This window comes from Dermacentor silvarum, chromosome 3, assembly GCF_013339745.2.
Source record: "Dermacentor silvarum isolate Dsil-2018 chromosome 3, BIME_Dsil_1.4, whole genome shotgun sequence".
In the NCBI taxonomy this organism is placed as follows: Eukaryota; Metazoa; Arthropoda; class Arachnida; order Ixodida; family Ixodidae; genus Dermacentor; species Dermacentor silvarum.
In genome coordinates, this window is record NC_051156.1 from 183121890 (window position 1) to 183140638 (window position 18749).

Genomic DNA, 18749 nt, shown 5'->3' on the forward strand with positions numbered 1-18749 from the left:
GTATAAAGTCCAAGGGCGCTAAAATCGTCGCCGCGCGCCGTATGTGCGAGTGAAAGCGCGCGAGGGACGCGCGCTTTCACGGAGAACTATACATCTCGTACGTGCTACATGTAACTGCTTCTTGTTGCATCCAGACAGACAGATGAACTTTATTTGCGTCGTGAGAAGAGGGTTCCTAGGAACCCGCTGAGGGCATAACATCCAGTTTTGAATATTTTCAGCATCACAAAAAAGTGAGGTATCAACATGGCAGCGCTTTTGCGGTTGCCACATGTCATTTTTCGTTTGGAATTATAATACTAGAGAGGTTTAGCTTGTCCGGTAATCGGGTAAACGCGGGCGGACCGGTCGTTGGCGTGAAACCGTTAACGTGAGCGGCCTGTATGGTGCTGCCACCTGGTGACGCAGAGCTCAAACAAACAATAACAGCTAATATTGCAGTAACGAAGTGTATTTTACTTCGCTGCTGGTGTAAATTTTCGGCAGCAACACGATTACGCCACTGCCGAAAATTCACACCAGCAGCGAAGTAGAATACACTTGGTTACTGCAATATTAGCTGTTAGTCTGTTTGAACTCTGCGTCACCAGGTGGCAGCACCATACAGGCTGCTCACGTTTACGGTTCTGCCCCAACGCGCGGTCCGCATGCGTTTACCCGATTCCCGGAAGAGCTAAACCTCTCTACTATGTTGGAGCTGGTAACTACTAGTAAATTTTGAGGCCAAGTCTAGCAATTGAATTTGTCACTTTTGCAGACATTCTTTGTGGGTCCATATTATTGTTGACCTGCCGGTTATAGGTGTTTTGTATGTCATTCAGTTTAAACACACGAGGGTGGAAAGGCCCACAACAACCACCAATATTTTGTCGATGTAATTATTTGTGTCACGGTGCCACTCTGCACGTCACAATTTGTGGCGAAGTGCTGCATTGTGTGGCAAGAGCAAACTTGTTCGGCTTGCCTGCCCCTTAGTTTGTGCTCTCTAAAGCAAACCAACGTGCTTTTTAAGAAAAATGGAAAGCCAATGAGGTCCTGCAAGTAAAAAAAAAAAAAAAAAAAGACTGCAAGTTTACTTTTGAAGAGCGTCAGTTGGCACTACCTCAAGTGGTGTGCGATTTGCTGTGACAAAATGGACTAATGAAGCAGTTGCGACCTGTGTCTGGACCTACCCTGGATGGGTGCTGTCAATGAGCTTCGGGTGTGGCAAGCAATACAAAAACATCAGAGGCAAACAGATTCAAAACTTTTATTATGTGCTCGCCCCTTTCTAGAATGTCACATTGAAAACGCAGTCAAATGTACACTTCTGGGCAAATGTATTCACAATCCTTTCAAAACTTTCACGTCCTGTACACAGAAAAAACACGGACAAAGATTCCCTAGGAACAACACAATGAACACAACTGCCTCCTCGAAAATGATCATAGGAAGAAATGAAAAAACTTTACGAAGGCAAAGCAAAAAAAAAAAAAAAAATTATAGTAGTAAGCAAATACACTGCAAAGGGGACGAAAGAAATCTGGTATACTACATTTCCTCAGATAACACTCGTGGATAGATTCATGTATGTGTGTAACAATCCATTCGAACCAATTCAAATTGTGACTGGGCAAACAAGACGCAGGATTGAAACACATTATGTTCAAGAAGAGAAACATTCAACTGCAATCACAGCCTGCAGCTATTCGAATACACTCACTATTATTCACTAGACTGTGGGCATTGGAGTTGCCCACCTCATAAGCGCAACATCTTTTTTCTTTTCACCGTTCATTGTCTTTAGTTTAATTACAGTTGAGAAAGTGTGGCATCTGCATTAGCAAACTTCTAAATGTAAGTAACGATAATTAAAGAAAAGAAGAGACCGGTGATATGCAAGTTTAATACATCACTTACTGCAGCACTACGCAAAGAGCGTGTGGAGTGCCACAAAGTAAAGCAGAATGCTGTGCCTTGAATTAAAAATAAACAAGCACACAACTGCAGCTTACTAGCTCCCTTGGGACTTCCATCTTAATTTGCAGCAAGAAATTCAATGGCCACAGAAATCGTGAAACCAGCATTTTAGCATCAGATGCCAAACAATTAGAAATGCTCATAGGCGGTAAAAACAAGACTTTTTTTTGTGCAGATGCAATTGGCAAAAATGAATAACACCTCTTGAAAGGCTAACAAGCTGTTGTTCGCTTAAAGCTTTTATCGTGCAACGCAAGGTAAAAGAAGCCCGATGTGAATCGCGACACGCTTTCGTAGCCTTTAGTACACTGTCGATGTTTTAAAATTGTCTTGCAGCATACATGATGCCGTCAGTGATAAATAACAAAAACATTCTCTGCTGACTTGAAAACTTGCAGAGCTCAGATTTTGTATTGGAAAAAAAAAAAAAAAGAACAGAAACTATGTTACACATGGTGGTTATTGTATTGTGGACAAAAAAAGAGATAGAAAGAAAAAGTGGTTAAGGCAGATAGGTGCAGTGCTTACAACACACACACAACCCAGTGCCCATTTTTGTACACACTATAAGAGGGGGCGTACTTTTTAAAATCCTGTGAAGTAGTTTTTTTTTTTTTTTGTCACTTTTAGTATACATTATAATGAAACAAAACAGCAAAGAAGCTTTACATTCTGCTTGAAATTCCAGCTTAGCAGAAAAACAATTAGCAAGCAATTTTTGCAACTTTGCTGGCATGATAATATACGATGGGAAAAGCTAGGGTATAAATGAAGCATTCTCATAAACTAAGCTTGCAATCCGATAGAAAAACTTCCGGTAGTTCCTGTATGTCGTAAATTGTTTCATTTTCTTGGGATTTCTTGAACCAAGGACACACAGTAGTATTGCGAACAGAGGCCACTCCATAGTGCAGTTTTAAATAAGAGACCGAGCTCACATTTCTTAAATGAGAAACTGGTCAGGATCGACAGGCTTTGGGCAACAAAATGTCTAGACTTACAAACTGCGATGTCCTATAATCAATTACGGAGGTTTGACAATTCATGACATTTTATGACAATTCTGGCAATTAGGGAAATGATGATCTGGGGCTTAGGATACTCGGGAAAAGCAGTATAATGGGTCGCTTAACAATAAAACAGATCTGATACTGTTTTTCAAATTAATACGAAGTACAACCAGCTACTCCAAATGTTAGTGTAGATGGCGACTTTTTTTTTTCTTTTTTGTGCCTGATGCAATGGTGGCCGATGGTCTCGGCTGGCAGTGAACAGGTCATGTGGCCGAATTCAGAGGAGTCCTCATGTCTGGCGCCATTGTCAAATGTGTTCCAAGGTTTGCTTGCCTTGGGTGAGCCATGTTCGATAACTATTTGTAACTCCAAATGCCAAGGATTATTGGGCGCAAGTATCACACGAATGCCGCATCTGTTCCAAGACATTTAGTGGCCCACTGAACATACTGAAGACCCAAAGAACGGCAGTCAAATTGCAGAAGATGCTCAGCAGAGGTGCCTCAACATAACCACTAGCGCAAAGAGAGATTATATTTGCCACTCAAGACATGTTTAGAGCAGGCGCCATTACAAATGAAAAATCTTTAGTCCTCTCGAGTGTTGCTTTAATCCCGTCTACTCTCCTAACATACTCTCCGTGTATACGCAACCAACTACAGTGTGCACTGCAACGAGTAACTGCTGCATATCACCCACGGCAGAAGGCAGCATTGTCAAGAAAAAAACCACACACAAGAGAGTCAGCCCAGCCGTGTTAGAAAAACAAAGCACTTCAGACGCAGGAGACTTAAAACGCCCCTGCACTTTTGGCACATTTTTCTAACACAGTCTGCATGCAATGGGAGTTGGGAACGAAAAGGCCGCAAGGTCATCGTGGCAAGCTCCTTTCAATTCAATAATGTTGATTTCCGGTGCTAAGACATATCACAGATTCAGAGAATGCTCTAAAATTTAATCTCTAATGGCGTCACGTGCTTGTCTTTTAAAGAAAGTGCAGGTTCACAAGCCGTCGCAAAAGTGGAGCACTCTATTTTTGCTCCCCCCCCCTTGTTTTTTCTCCAAGCCAAAGTTATTGTGTAGCCAAATGCTGCAATGAAGCATCCGGACAGCCAGCTGAGCAGGGCATAAGCATTAGATTCTGAAACCTGACAATTCTAAAGTAAGTTTGGCTTTCATTCTTTAGTTGTTTTTTTTTTAGTGTGCAAGATCACAAGGGATGGTAAAGGGGACAAACACAATGCCACAAAAGTGGTACAGCAGCTGTACAGAATGACTAAAACCTGAGAAGTATATCTCCTTCAAATAAAGGAGTACTGCTGAAAAAAAAAAGAAAAAACACCGAATGTAGGTAACACCCAACGACGATAAAAATCACCTACATAAGCTTTTTCTTCTTTTCAAGCACGTGTTGAAAGCTCCAGCTGGTGGCTTCACCTTCCCATTTACAAGCGACTAGCATGGGCAGCCGTGTGCACTGTACAAGCTTCGGGCACTCCGTGGTAATGCGCCATTGTTTATACAAAAACATCTTTGGATGAGCTTTTGAGACAAGCAGCGCGCGGCACCCTTCCTGCCATCTCCCCTGCCAACGACAAACTTTGCCGGACACCTTCGTTTCCACTCCCATCGCGGAGAAACTAGACACGGCGTCGCCTCTTCCTTCGCTTGTATTCCCAAGCGTCTCACATCTTGAGTCGCAAGCGAACGAGAATGGTGAAACGCGGGGTAGTTGGGGGGTGGGCGGAGGTGAACGCCATCCACACACCAAGAGCTGGCTCACACGATACGTGCGGGCGTACACGCTTTTGTCGTCGTCGTTTTGTCTATGTGGAAGCCGCGGCCAGCTGTGCCTTGGCCAGCAGCCGCTCAGTGTGGGAGTTTGCGGGGACCAGAGCAGACGGGCGGCAGGGGCGGCTGCGCAGCGACTCGAAACACGTGCCACACACGCGAACCGGCTGATACAGCTGCTCGTGAGGAACAGGGTGCAGCTGGCTCCGCGCAGTGGTTGCAAAACACGTGACCGCAGTTCCTGCAACACAGCCCCGACACACGGCTTCAGAGGATGCGTGCCAGCAATAACCTTTTTTTTTGTTCGAACTCTGTCGAGGCAGCAAACAAACCAAATGGCCTGCCACATAGCGTGCAAAGTAGATAAATAAAAAATGGTGCAGGTTGGCTTCATGCAAGAACTGTGGCAGCGACTTGTTGAACTTCTCCTCTACCAGTAAATGTGCAAACTATTGGTTAGCTGCACTTCATATCTTTTCACAGGTAGTCCTCATTCCCAGCCATAGCCACAGCATGGGACGCATTCTGGGATGATTACTTTTGGCGACTCGCCTCGGCCATCAGGCGCATGCTGATTGGCTGGTTGAGTACTACGTCACGTGCAGGTGTTAGTACCGCTGAAAGTGATTGTCCGAGAATACGTTCCCATGTGGCAAGCACTGACCATGACGCAAAAGTGAAGGATGGGTGGCAATATACTGCTTAAAGAAAAGCTGACTCTCCCATCAATCTCACAGGCACGGTTACAAAACAAAACAAAAAGAGCCCGCAATGTCACAGGTTGCAGAAATGAATGGCAAAGACTAGTCAAACACAGCCTAGCCAAATTTATACTAAGAGAAAGAGCCACTTTTACAGGAAATACAGCATAACAGGAGACTCTGTGAAAACTGAAATATACAGTAGCACTGAGACCCCATATTGAACTCTATGAGCCAGCACACTCTCTCTCTCTCTCTCTCTCTCTCTCTATATATATATATATATATATATATATATATATATATATAATGAAACGCTACACAGTATTGTGCCTGAATCACGTTTATATTCCCAAACCCCTAGCTGTCGCCTTGGTGCTGCCCAAAGTCAGCGAAATTACTTTTAAAGGGGGCCCTGAAACGTCTTTTGAAGGAATTGTAAAATGTGTCTGGTATTAAAGGTCATTATCTCGTAAATATTTTACAACAAAATGTTTACAAGTGTGCCTCATATGATTGAAGCACCGCTGTACAGCTGAGCTGACATGCAGTAATGCCTGCACTGCTCCATTCACCATCGTGCTAAGCTTCAGTTTTTGCATGACCTCCAGGATTGGTACTATGCATTGTGCTTGTGATCCTGTTTTAGAGGCCATAGCATCAGCACATAGGTGGAGTTGTTTGCCAATAGATGACTTTGCTGCCTTACCAGCCAAGATTTCTTCATCTGAGGTGTCGCCAGAGGCACTGCTTAGTCGTCACCATTTAAAGAAATCTGATCAAATAGCCACCATGTTTGTTGGTGCATCAAAATAAGCACGAGAAGTGGTAGGGATTTTAAGAAGCTGTAGGAAAGGTGGGGTGGTCTTTTGAGTGAAACTTTAGGTCTCCTTGCTGTGTGTACAGGAGCAGTAACATCAGGTCTCCATGCGAGAATTGTCCAGCAACTAGGCAGGCTTATTTACCATGTTCAAAAAGTGTTGCAGGGCCCCCTTTAATTGCCAGGACTTGCTTCAGAGATCCTCAGCACTCCGCAGAAAGCCTACCAGGGACATTTAGGTTTGGTCCTGTAGCAAGTAATCAAAGATTGCGTCCTCCATCTGTCACCACTCTTTGTGCACAATACACTTCTTGATTCACTGTTTGACATGTCCCGCAATTTTATTTGCTTGTCCAGCAAGCACTGCTCCGTCAGCAACAAGCTCTCGTTCTCCTGTCTGTCTTGGCTAGTGCGAAAAAGGAACTAGACTGAGCATGCTTGCAATATTGTAACAACTCACGACAAAAAGCCTGCATTTGGTGGTATTCCTGTAGCACACAACAGTGGCTGCTTAATTGGAGTTAGTGCCAGTGCCATCTCACCCTTCTGCAGTACGAGTTTACAAGGCAACACCGTTGTCCTTGCTGCGAGGCAAGCATGCACAGTATGCTTGGCCTTGTAACATGCCACCCCATGTGACCTTTTGTAGCTGAATTAGTTGAGAGCCCTGTCACAGGGCCGAGATGTTTTGGGCTTGACACTGGCCAAATGCAATGCAGTGTTGGTTATTTGTACAGTGATAACTAATTGAAATCACATGAGGCATAAAAAAATATATTGCAAGGTTTACCAAGGATTCCCGCTCAAATGCATCATGTGAACCAAGTTGACAAGCAGAGCTTGTCTTTGGCAAGCAAAGCAGAAGCTGTAGCCTCAACGAGTGTGGCACCTCTTCAGCAGCAATTGGTACAAACAGCTAGGACAGCTCGAGCTTGGTAGTTCAAAGGGTTAAGTGCATGGAAGGAGACACAGCGGGATATTGCCTTGAAAGCGCAAAACCATCACATACGGTGCCGTTGAAATGAAAATTTTCAGCCTAGCCTACATGCACACTGTAACGGGGTTATTTTTGCTGTTGGTAAACAGAAGGTCAGAAAAGAAAGGCGGCAAGTTCCTCACCTGCAGTGGTGCCTGCGCCGCCCAATCCAAAACTCGGCATTGCAGCCCCTGCAGTGAGAGGCTGCATGGTCTGGAACCCACAGCGTGGCGCGAGCGTCGCGTTCGTCCACCTGCTCCCAGCTCAACTCCGACGAGCTGCTACCGTCCTGGCACCCGCCCCATGGAGGCTCCCCGCTGCAGTCCAACCCAAGCTGCTGTGAGGGCACATGCACACCCATCAGGGTCAGTCTCACGCTCCCCACACACTCGTCTCGCACACAACAGAACATGATGCACAAAGAGCAGCTGCTTGCGGGGCACTATTGGCTCAGAGGCAAAGAACATACAGAAAGACGGCAAAATGTGTTTGGACACTGTACTCCGTTTCATGCATTGCAGGCGACGCTGCACAAGCTACAGAAGTAGTGCGGTCCCAGAAGTCTTACTCTGCACGTTTCACACTATAGTTTTTTTTTTTTTATCTGCGATGCCTTGTACGGAATGACTAGTTAAACCTTAATAGAATGAAGCATGTTTATACACGATTCCAATACAGTGCAGTAAACCCTCGTTAACTTGAACTCTGATATCAAGAATTATCGGATAAGTCGCATTTTTTTTTTCCCTGGCACGGTGTCAACTCCATGGGTTTTTCACCCCCTTATCTCAAAACACCACTGCTCCAAACTCCGGATATCTCGAAACCTAGACTGCGAAAAATGCTGAAAAAAACAAAAACAAAACAAAGTCAGTATCAAAGAGCGCCTTGTCCTGTCGTCTTTCATGTGTCCGTTGTTTTTGCGCTAAACAAGTAATTATGGATTCGCACCAACTAGCCCGCCAACGCGTTGTACTGATCAAAGAGTTTCTTTGTACTTTTTTGCGCAGCTGTGGTACGACCAAAAAGTGAAACCAGGGCCGGTATTTTGTAGCGATTCCTTTTCCGATGCTAATGCCATTTCGTGCTTTTCGCGCTTGATCAGCAGTCAGATCGACGGTCCGTTCACATTATTAACGGGATCAGCTGGCCGTGAGCGGTGGATGATAAGACTAGTATATAGAGCAAAGCATAACGCATCGCTACAAAATACCAGCCCAGGACGCAATTTTGTCCCAATGCTTTTTGCTTGATTCTACTTAACCTTCATCTACAGTTCTCAGCTGGCTGATCCCATTGCTTACGCGCGAGCAAACGTGGGTGTGCCCAATGTCCAGTATGTATCCACCCCTTACTCTCCCCCCCCCCCCCCCCCCTTTTTTTAAGGGCCGCAATTTTGTAGCAATGGCTTATCTGGTGCAGTTCATTTTCGTGCTTTGTCAGTGGTCAGAACAAACTTCGTGGAGGTTATCCTCGGTCAAAAATCTCCTGAACACGTTCGCGAGATTTTTAGCGTGACTCGGTTTAGCGTGACTCAGAAAACACATACTAATATCGCAAAAATGACCTAAAAGTACCGCTCCTGGTACATCGAGCTTTTGTGAGGAAGCCAGCGGTTACCAGCGCCATATTGGAAAGGCGTCATGTTGGCTTCACGCGATGGTTATGCTTATATTTTTCTGAATACCTCTATCTCGAAATTTTTTCCAGTTTTTACTACTCAGAGTTAACGGGGTGTTACTGTACAATGAAATCTCACTGCTACAGCAAAGGAATACCGAGACAAATAAATAAAAAGTTGTCGCAGTTTCACCTGAAAGGCGAAGCATCAATTGCGATAGCAAATTTGTAGAGAGCTATACGGAGTAATGATAGTAGCTTTATCAGCTGTATAAACTTGGACATGCAGCAGCACCGGCAACATGCAGAACTGTTGTCGACGCCCTCGGCGTTTTGCCCGCGGTCGCACAAAATGCGTGCGGCGTTGGTGACTGTTGCCGGAGCCTCTGATATAAATAGGCACTTGGTGCCGCAGCTAAACGTCGCCTCCCTTCCCTCCCCCTCCCCCCCACGGCCTTTCGTGCGTCAGAAGAAGGCGCGTTTGCTCTACATATATGGTGATTGTAAAGGAGGAAAGAGACGCCTACTTCTGCAGCCCTTAAAGGAGCACAGCACAGAACGCGCGTTTGTTCTCCGCCGTGCGTTCACTCCCCGTGAAAGCGCGCGTCCCTCGTGCCCTTTCACTCGCACATACAGCGTTCGGCAGCGCGCGGCGCCGATTTCATCTCCATTGACGTCATATGGAACCTCACGGCGACGGCGACGGCGACAGCAACGGCGATGGCGACGCCGACGGCAGAAATCTGCTTTTGAGTGTCCATATAATTGCTATCGCAATAAAAAATCCTTTTGAATAATTCAAACGATCGATCAAAATCCTGCTTCCGACAGCCACTAGAATTTAACGTTTTCGCCGAAACGCAACAAATTTCATCAAAACGGGCCCAGGGCGGGGCAACCAATCTTAATGACAGTACCGCGACCGCACCACCGCACTCGGTAAATATGGTACATCCAGTGTTACAAGACCACCATTATTGTTTCAGTTAACGTTAATTTTTATCCAAATATTTCTTGTTTAGTATTTGTGACAGTATGATGTGCAAGTGTACTAACGTATACGTTCGCAGAATGCACATGACCTTTAAGTTTACACTACAGAAAATAGGTTTTTAGCACTGAATTATTCGCTATTGCCGCGATAAAAAGTGACAGACATCTACCGTGACCACACTATCAAAAAAGTTGTCGTAGTTTCACTTGAAAGGCGAAGCATCAATTGCGATAGCAAATTTCCAGAGAGCTATACGGAGTAATGATATTAGCTTTATCAGCTGTATAAACTTGGACATGCAGCAGCACCGGCAACACGCAGAACTGTTGTCGACGCCGTCGGCGTTTAGCCCGCGTTCGCTCAAAATGCGTGTGGCGTTGGTGACTGTTGCCGGAGCCTCTGATATAAATAGGCACTTGGTGCCGCAGCTAAACGTCGCCTCCCTTCCCCCCCTCCCTCCCTCACGGCCTCACGGCCTCACGGCCTCACGGCCTCACGGCCTCACGGCCTCACGGCCTCACGGCCTCACGGCCTCACGGCCTCACGGCCTCACGCGCGTAGGAAGAAGGCGCGTTTGCTCTACATATATGGTGATTGTAATGGAGGAAAGAGACGCCTACTTCTGCAGCCCTTAAGCGAGCACGGCGCAGAACGCGCGTTTGTTCTCCGCCGTGCGTTCACTCCCCGTGAAAGCGCGCGCCCCTCGCGCCCTTTCACTCGCATATACAACGTTCGGCGCGCGGCGACGATTTCATCTCCATTGACGTCATACGGAACCTCACGGCGACGGCGACGCCGACGGCAGAAATCTGCTTTTGAGTGTCCATATAATTGCTATCGCAATAAAAACTGCCGCGGACGCAGATAACTGAATGGTTGAATTACATACGGCTGCTTGTGCAGGCACCTCAAATCGCGTGCCGCGCGGCACAGCGGCTCCTGAAGTGGAGCAGCGTAGCAGCAAGACCCTCTTGCCGACAAGTTTTGTATAAAGTCCAAATGTGACTCTGCGCGCCCTATGCTGTGGATGTGAGGGAAAGCATGCGAGGGAAAGCCTAGACAGATGGTGGCTTGATGTGTGCTGCCTTTTCAAGCGATCAAGGGGAGAAAGATGAAAGGGGGGGTGAGGTGACCAAGTGTCCCCTCCTCTAGCTCGCTCATGGCTGCGCATGGATGTAAGCGACCTGCGCGCCTTATCTTGATGGTAACTTGCAGCAAATGCAAAGCAAGGCAAGGCAAGTCGAGATGGCCGTGGCTTCAGTGTGCAATCTTTCCGTGCGTTCAGTGCTAGGGGTTGCGTAATTTCGAGTTTCGGAGATGCGTTGAACAGAGTGGCAGGCAAAGCATTTGCTCTTCTCTGCCTGCACTTTTCATGACAGTGTCGTCCCACAGCAGGCAACACTATCAGCCGTGGGAGCGTAGTGGACAAGTGTCGCATGCTTCGCATCGTACCGCTGATGTGAAGATAATGTCGACACAGCATGAAACTTTATCATTGGTCGCCGAATTCAACAAAATGATGATCTTTTCTTGTTGAAGTTAGCTTTTCCAATTGATTGATATTTTGAAAAATTTTGCAGCTCCTTCTATGTAAGACTGTACTGATGATGATGATGATATTTGGTGTTTTGTGGCGCAAGGGCCAAATGTGGCCAAAGAGCGCCAAGACAATGAATGGTATGTTTGCGATGATCGGTGAGTTCCGATGATAGGATGCTATGTGGCTGTAAAGGGGCCTAAGAACAAATCGCGGTATATAAGCGTAAAACATACATTGAATAGGATTATGGTAGTGACGTGTGGAGTGATCTGTGGGTCGTGAATGTATGAGAAGTGGTCATGGTGTTAAAATTAAGGATATAAAAGTAGCACGATGCCTACCGAAGGCCTTTGTGGACAAAGACCATGAGGCATGTGCTTTATTTAATAAGATACTGCAGCACCAGCCTCTGCAGAGAGGCCGTGCTACACGTCACCTGGATAGATAACACGAAAATTATATATGCCCTTTAAAAACGCGAGAAGTGATTGATATTTAAAAAGAGGTTCATTGCCCAAAAACATAGAAGGATGTAATGGGAGATTTAGCCGTGATGGTAATGGAAAATGTTTTTTTCCTCTGAGGCTCCAACTCAGGGCACTGTAAGAGGACATGAAGTACACTGAGTGGCTCGCCACATTCGTCACAGACAGGCGGATCGCCACCGGACAATAAGTATGCGTGTGTACTGTATGTGTGTCCTATCCTGAGTCTGCAAAGTGTAACCTGTGTGTAGCGTGTTTTCGATTCTGACGGCCAGTAAGACTGTACTGTATTTCATATATTACAACTACAACTTGTGGACACAAGATTATACGTCAAATCACATATTAATTGCGCACCTTTGTACTGTACTATGTCTTGGTTGTGAGCAGGAGCAGCGCTGATCGTAGGAACACGTTATTCTGCTCATTCGGTGATTAATAGGTTCAGATCTGCGACACCTTCCATACTATATTTACATCATATTTTGTGACATAATAGTACGAGACTTAACGTTATATCAAATTTCATGATGCCATACCTATTTCATATGTTATGCACTCTATTTTTGTAGCAAATGTAAGCAATGAGAAAAATCTCCAGCCTTCGTAGCATTGCCTGTGATCTATGAAACAAAATACAGAGGCAAAATTTAAAGGGAGACTAAACAGAAATTACAGGTTTGGCTGTACTTATAGTAAGTTAAACTTCTGCAATAACAAAATAGTGACTCATAATAAAATAAAGCTTCGTTGGCCAGACACAACGCCAAAACTAAAGATTTGGGGCGATGCTGCCTTGGGAGTTTTCGAACCAGATCGCAGTACCAGCTCCCATGTCATAGCATGCCCAGTTTATAATAGATAAATTGCAGTCAACTGCCCAGTTAATTATGCTGTATTTCAACTTGAAATCTGAAAAATTTCATTGGTTTATCCCACAGAAGCATTCATAGGTGCGATTTCCTAACAGGAACCGATGGCGTTATCTGCGGGGGTGTGGCACCATCTCTGTAGGCCTCCGACTCAAAGCAGGCAGTAGTACAGTACAACCTTGTTAATTCGGACTCGTTCTCTGGTTCCGGCGGGCGTATGAATTTAATGCAACCAAACTCTCGTTAATTCGGACGTATTTGGCTGCACATCAGTTAACTTGGACAACTCCCAGAGCTTGGCGAGCACAGAGCGCCCCAAAGAGCAAAAACAGCGCTAGCGTTCAACCGAAACGAAGCTGCATAGTCCGCATTGTCATAGTCGCAAGCAGAAATTGTATGTGAATGACAGCAACACCGAAACACTTCGTCCCTATTTGTGCCACTAAAGCCTTTATTCCTGCATTTACCGCCACGCATAACACTGCGTTGGTCGTAGTATTGCCTTCATAAATGCGTAGTGGCCATCCATGATCACGACGATAGCGACTGTGGTTTTGTCCGCAGTCTGTGCGGCAAACAGTGGCTTAGTTATGACTCAGTGCACGCAGTTGGGCGCGTGCCTTCAAAACTGCGCAGTCGTCATACACCATCGCGTCAATAGCAACCGCGGTTTCATTCGCAGTTGTTTACAGCGAACGGTAGTCTCATTTTGACTCGATGCACGTGTTGGCTGCAAGCCTTCAGAACTGCAAGGTCACCGTACACTACCATCGCGGTAAACAGTATTTTCGTTTTGACTCTGTGCAAAGCTGCTGAGGATGAAGAGCACCAGCTACATCGCGATGGAAGGATGATCTGCTAGCGAGCAGTTCACTGGCAAAAAAATAATGGGGATGTGCGCGCAGTAGTGAAAGGCATGTCTCAGCCATGCTGCGAAGGAAGTCGCAAGGCCTTCGTCGCTGTGAGCGCTAATCAGTCATGAGATAACAAGAATTGCAGCTTCCGCACTGCTTTTGTGCAAAATAGAAACAGGATCTGCCGATTCATTCAGTAAATAAAAGCATATTGATGTAATAAGCATTTGTTTATTGTTTTCTTGATACCTTGGATAATTGACACCCTGGAACATTTCTTTCGATCCTGTAAAATCCGAATGAACGAAGTTTTCCTGCATTTGTCAGAGCATGACCTTTGAAATCGCAATGCAGCTAGTTGGGAGCTAGACAGGGCAAAAGCTACGTACAAAAGACAACAAGCCTGTATTCATGGTACTCCCAAAAGTGAACAGAATAATGGTTACGAGTAAATGCTGTTTTTCGTCGTCTAAAGAGCTTTTTATGCTTTATATGAAAACACTGAGACAACAGTGCGTAAGGAATTGATTCTAAGACATCATCCTCTCCCTTGCAGCATGGTACATCATCACATGCATTTAATTTCACATATGCACATGCAGAAGACAGCCATTGTGTGCACAAACAACAGTTAGCCCAAAATTGTTACTGCTCCATTTTGTGGGGACGCCTGACTGGCATCCCCTGATGAACCACATGGCTCTCGTGTCTCCTGGAATCTGGCATCCCCGCGTAGCATTTGCGGCGCTGGTAGTTGCACAGTAGAATGAGAGATGGTGCGAGTGTTCCGCTGCTAGCACCACCTGATGGCATGGATACTCGGGTGCAAGAGGAACAAGCTTCCTCCTCTTTGGCTTGGGAAAGGCGTCGCGCGTTGATGGCCGCGCGCTTGTCGGCACACTTTGCGGGACCTTTCCGCGAGAGGCTTTGGAGCAGGACACCAGGATGGACGAACATGATTGTTTGAACGCGCCCGTTTGCATAACTGCACCCGCAAATGGCTTAGGTGTTAATGTTTTGGAAGGGGCAAACACATGGGCTTGATATCCTTGCACGGCGAGCCGGATTTCCTCGATTTGTCAGCGTCCATCAGCATGCTCCATTAGCTACAATTTGCCTAGGTGGCTTTTATTGTATAGAAGATGCAATAAATGCCCCTTGGTTTGTGTCCACTACTCTGTTGTCGGTAATTTGTCCCAAGAGAACTCTTGAGACGCCGCAATCTGTTCCCTCCAAGAACTTGTGTTCATATCCCTTCACCTTGCTTCACTGTAATCGACAAGATAAACACTAACAAGGTTTTCTATGGTTTCAAGGTTTTTTTTACAAATTATTCAGCATAATGCTCGGGGATGAAATTTGCTGTCTCTGTTAGGGCCTCCTACGAACGGCTCAGATGTTCATATAGTATGCAAAGAACAATGCTTTTAAAGCCACTCAACAAAAAGCTGGTCTACAGCGTTAAGATCATGCATGCATATGTCATTCATGCCCTGAAACCATCTCTGATTAAGTGATATTGATTAAGAAAACAAAACTCACAGCATCTTCTAGAGACTCCAATGTCTCCTTGCCATTGACGTGAAGGTATGAGCGCTCTAGTGCAAGCCTGACCCTGCGAAGTTCATTTTCTAGACTTTCTATTTTTGCCTGCAACAAAAAAATAACAATCAGTACGACTTCTCTTGAGCACAAAACAGAGAAAGAAAAAGAGATCCACAAATGTGCACACTTTAGAATGTGATAATGGTCAAGCTTTCGGGCAATAGTGGCGTTAATGAGTGCCAACCCTTTCTTATCTTGCTTTCTTCCAAGAAAATAGGTCCAAAAAATCGCCGTTGCATGGCAATTGGACATGAAACCAAAATTATGTTGACGGCGTTGCAAACAAGCTTCCTGTTGAAGCCAGATTCATTGCTATCTTATAAAGATGGTGGCAGAACAAGTATTTCTGTAGGTTGGCAACAAAGGCACACTAATGCACAAATTTCATTACAAAAACTCATTCAAAAGATAAGTTACTTTACTTGCTAAGCCAGCAGCAACAGAGCCATGCAAAGCGTTTTTGGCATTCCAGAGACTTGCATGTGTTGCAGGATGAACAGGCAAAAAGGTTAGTTGAGACATGCGCTGCCATTTCGTTCGCGATTGTTGAGCCAACCAAGAAACACGAAACAATAATACAATGAACCATACAGAAGACAACATGTTGTGGTTCACAGACAGAGATACGATGGACACTAAGAGTAAATAAATTTCTATTCTGTCAAGACAAAGTCTGTAGGTTTCTGAAAAATCAGAAGCATGCTACTTTTTTTTGATGTTTATAGACTGGACGTGCATTAAGATTTGGGGACATATAAGTGGATACATATGACATTTATTACGCTGTTTTGTTTTACATTAAAGCAGTAAAGATTTTGTAGAAGATTTGGAACCAACAAAAGTTAATTACTGCTCTTGGGGAAAAAATAAAGAAGAATAATGTGACATGCATATCCCAGGGGTGGGACTGTTCAAAGTCATTTTGTAGTAACTTTTGGAGCAGGCCAATCTGAATTTTGGTGGAATAATGGAATATGGCAGCGCACTTTGAAACCACGATGAAACACAATAAACCAACACTAAGTGCATACTAGAAGCGTGCTTTGTAGCTATAGCATACTAGAATATGGAAGAGGTGGTCGAGCGGTGACATGGCGCATGCTTTCCTGTAAAGCCGAAAACATCGGTAGCACTATGATCGAACTATATATTCCCGTGCCGAGGCTCATGATGGTAGTGGCAAATGTTATCAAATTACGCAGTCCAATCGCATGGTATATATAGCAATTATATGGACACTCCAGGCGCATTTCTGCCGTCGCCGTGATATTCCATATAAAGTACAAGGGCAATAACATCGTCGATGCACGTCGTATGCTGTATGTGTGAGTGAAAGCGTGCGCGAGTGAGCCGACGATGGTGGCTCCATCTCGTGTGGGCAAGAGAGGAAAGCAGGGAGGAAGTGCACCATCTTCCGTCGCGTGCAAAGCACCAGGCGGAGGGGAGGGGGGGTTCTACTCCGGCGGCTGCTGCGTAACGCGAGACCCCGCCTTCAAAGCGATCGGCGATGGGGACAAAGTGCACCGAGTGCTGATAGCTTCGTGTATGCTGTTTTCGCCGCTTAGTTTGCATTGAAGTGAGAGGCAGCACGAAGGTCAATTCGCTTGCTGCTGTTGCCACGCTTCCTCACTCCAGTGTTCTGACAGCGAGTTTCCGCTGCCATTGAGCGAGATGTGTTTTTGTTTGCCTGTGCACGCGTGACACCATGCTTGTTAATTTAGTAAGTGAATGTTTACACGAGTTTATACGGTCGATAAAACTATTATCCTTGCTTCTTATAGCTGTCCACTAATTTGCTATCGCAATCAATGCTTCACCTTTTGGGCGAAACTGCGGCTTTTTATTCTGAATCTACCATTAGCCCTTCACGATACGTCAAAATGGCTCAGGCCTCACCCATGTGGGCATAACAACAGATTGGAATAGTTAAGTTATACCAGCCCTGGGGACAGAGCCACCCGCCCGCTGAACCTGCTGCAGAGCGCGCCTCCCTAATATCCAGTTTGCTCGCAGCAGCCTCGGCCTACTTTTTGTTGTTTTGCGCCTCAGCTAGGGAGCACCGCGCCGCTCAGCCCACTCAACCGTATTCTAGTACACACTAAATACAGCCGGAAGTGGCCGCATGCTTGCCGGCCACTTGCCGGAAGCGCCGAAAAGTCCACTGGTTCAAGCGCGAAAATTATGAGAAAACATACGGAAGGCGCTGTCACGCGGTATGTAGAATGTGAACAGGTGCACTCTTTTTCCGTAGAACGAATCCACTCGCTGTTTGCGGCCACTGCCGGGGCCGCACATGCTGAAGCTGTTGTGGCGCAGCGTGGCGCAATTTCGGTCAATTTTCTGTGTTTGGCGCAGGAATTCGCGTTTGTTTCAAAATGGCGTAATTGACGTGCATCCGACGTGGATAAATGATATACATCTAAAAGAGTTAACGAGAAAGTATTGCTTTCTGTACCATGTTTCAAAAGAGCCACAGTGCGAGTAATCGTGACCAGTAATATAGAAAATAAATGTGTTTCTAGAACTTTCAATAATTGTGCCATTTTTGGTTTTACAAAGATTTGACCAGTGTTATTGCAGTTTTCAAGAGGCTGTAATCAAGGGTACAATTTATTTGCTGCAGTGTGTTATACGAGCAAAGTTGCAGCACTACTAGTGCAGCAAAGGTATGAAGTAACAGCGCGTATGAACAAAGAAGAGAAAGGAACGGAGACCACAGGACAAGCGCTGACTGCCAACTGAATGCTTATTACAAGAAAACCAGCCTTTTTATACATACTCAGAAAACATGCGCACATCAAGCACTCGTTAATCACAATGCTAATCTTTCTTTCAGGAAGTTTATTTCTTTCTCCGATAGTAGAAGAGAAGGCGAACTGACACAATTGTCACCTTCGTTGCTAATCCAAAAGGCCTCTAAAATTTCTCTTTCCTTCTTAGATTTTCCTTTTCCTATAAATTTTGTTTTATTAAACATCAGAGCGCATGCGTGTTTCTTATGCATGTTTTCTGAGTATGTATAAAAAGGCTGGTTTTCTTGTAATAAACATTCAGTTGGCAGTCAGCGCTTGTCCTGTGGTCTTCGTTCCTTTCTCGTCTTTGTTCATTACGCGCTATTACTTCATACCTTTGCTCAACTATGAACCAACTAGCCCTCATCAAGTTGTTACTAATGCAGCCACCGACCAATTTTTTAAAAAAACGCTGGATTTTCCGCAGCTGCTCGCTTATTTGGACTTCCCTAAGGCACTGCCACCTATGAGAACCAATGTATAACAACGACCAAACATTTCTAGGTTGTTTGGCATGTGCGATGTCGCAAATGTGAAATGGTTTCGTCAACTCAGCCCCAAATCACAACTTTGGTCACAGACTCCGACGAAGGGGCACTGTTAGGCTTAGCCAGAGGGCTTGGCAGGTGGCAAAGCTATTACAGCAAGTTTCTCTCAATATGTTTGCACCAGTAGATGTTGGTGATTCAGAGCAAGATCATGTGCTGAATGATAGTTGTGCTCATGA

The 18749-nt window shown here is 45.3% G+C and overlaps 1 protein-coding gene across 1 annotated transcript in view; it reads right to left on the minus strand.

Annotated features, from left to right (window-relative positions):
* Window positions 1–1231: 1231 nt before the first annotated feature.
* LOC119446218 (myotubularin-related protein 3-like) overlaps window positions 1232–18749 on the minus strand; it is a 44652-nt gene continuing 27134 nt past the window's right edge. Inside the window, 4 exon segments of the mRNA XM_037710584.2 lie at window positions 1232–4969; window positions 4971–5004; window positions 7404–7597; window positions 15168–15275. Coding sequence (XP_037566512.1) covers window positions 4799–4969; window positions 4971–5004; window positions 7404–7597; window positions 15168–15275 — 507 coding nt within the window. The 3' untranslated portion in view covers window positions 1232–4798.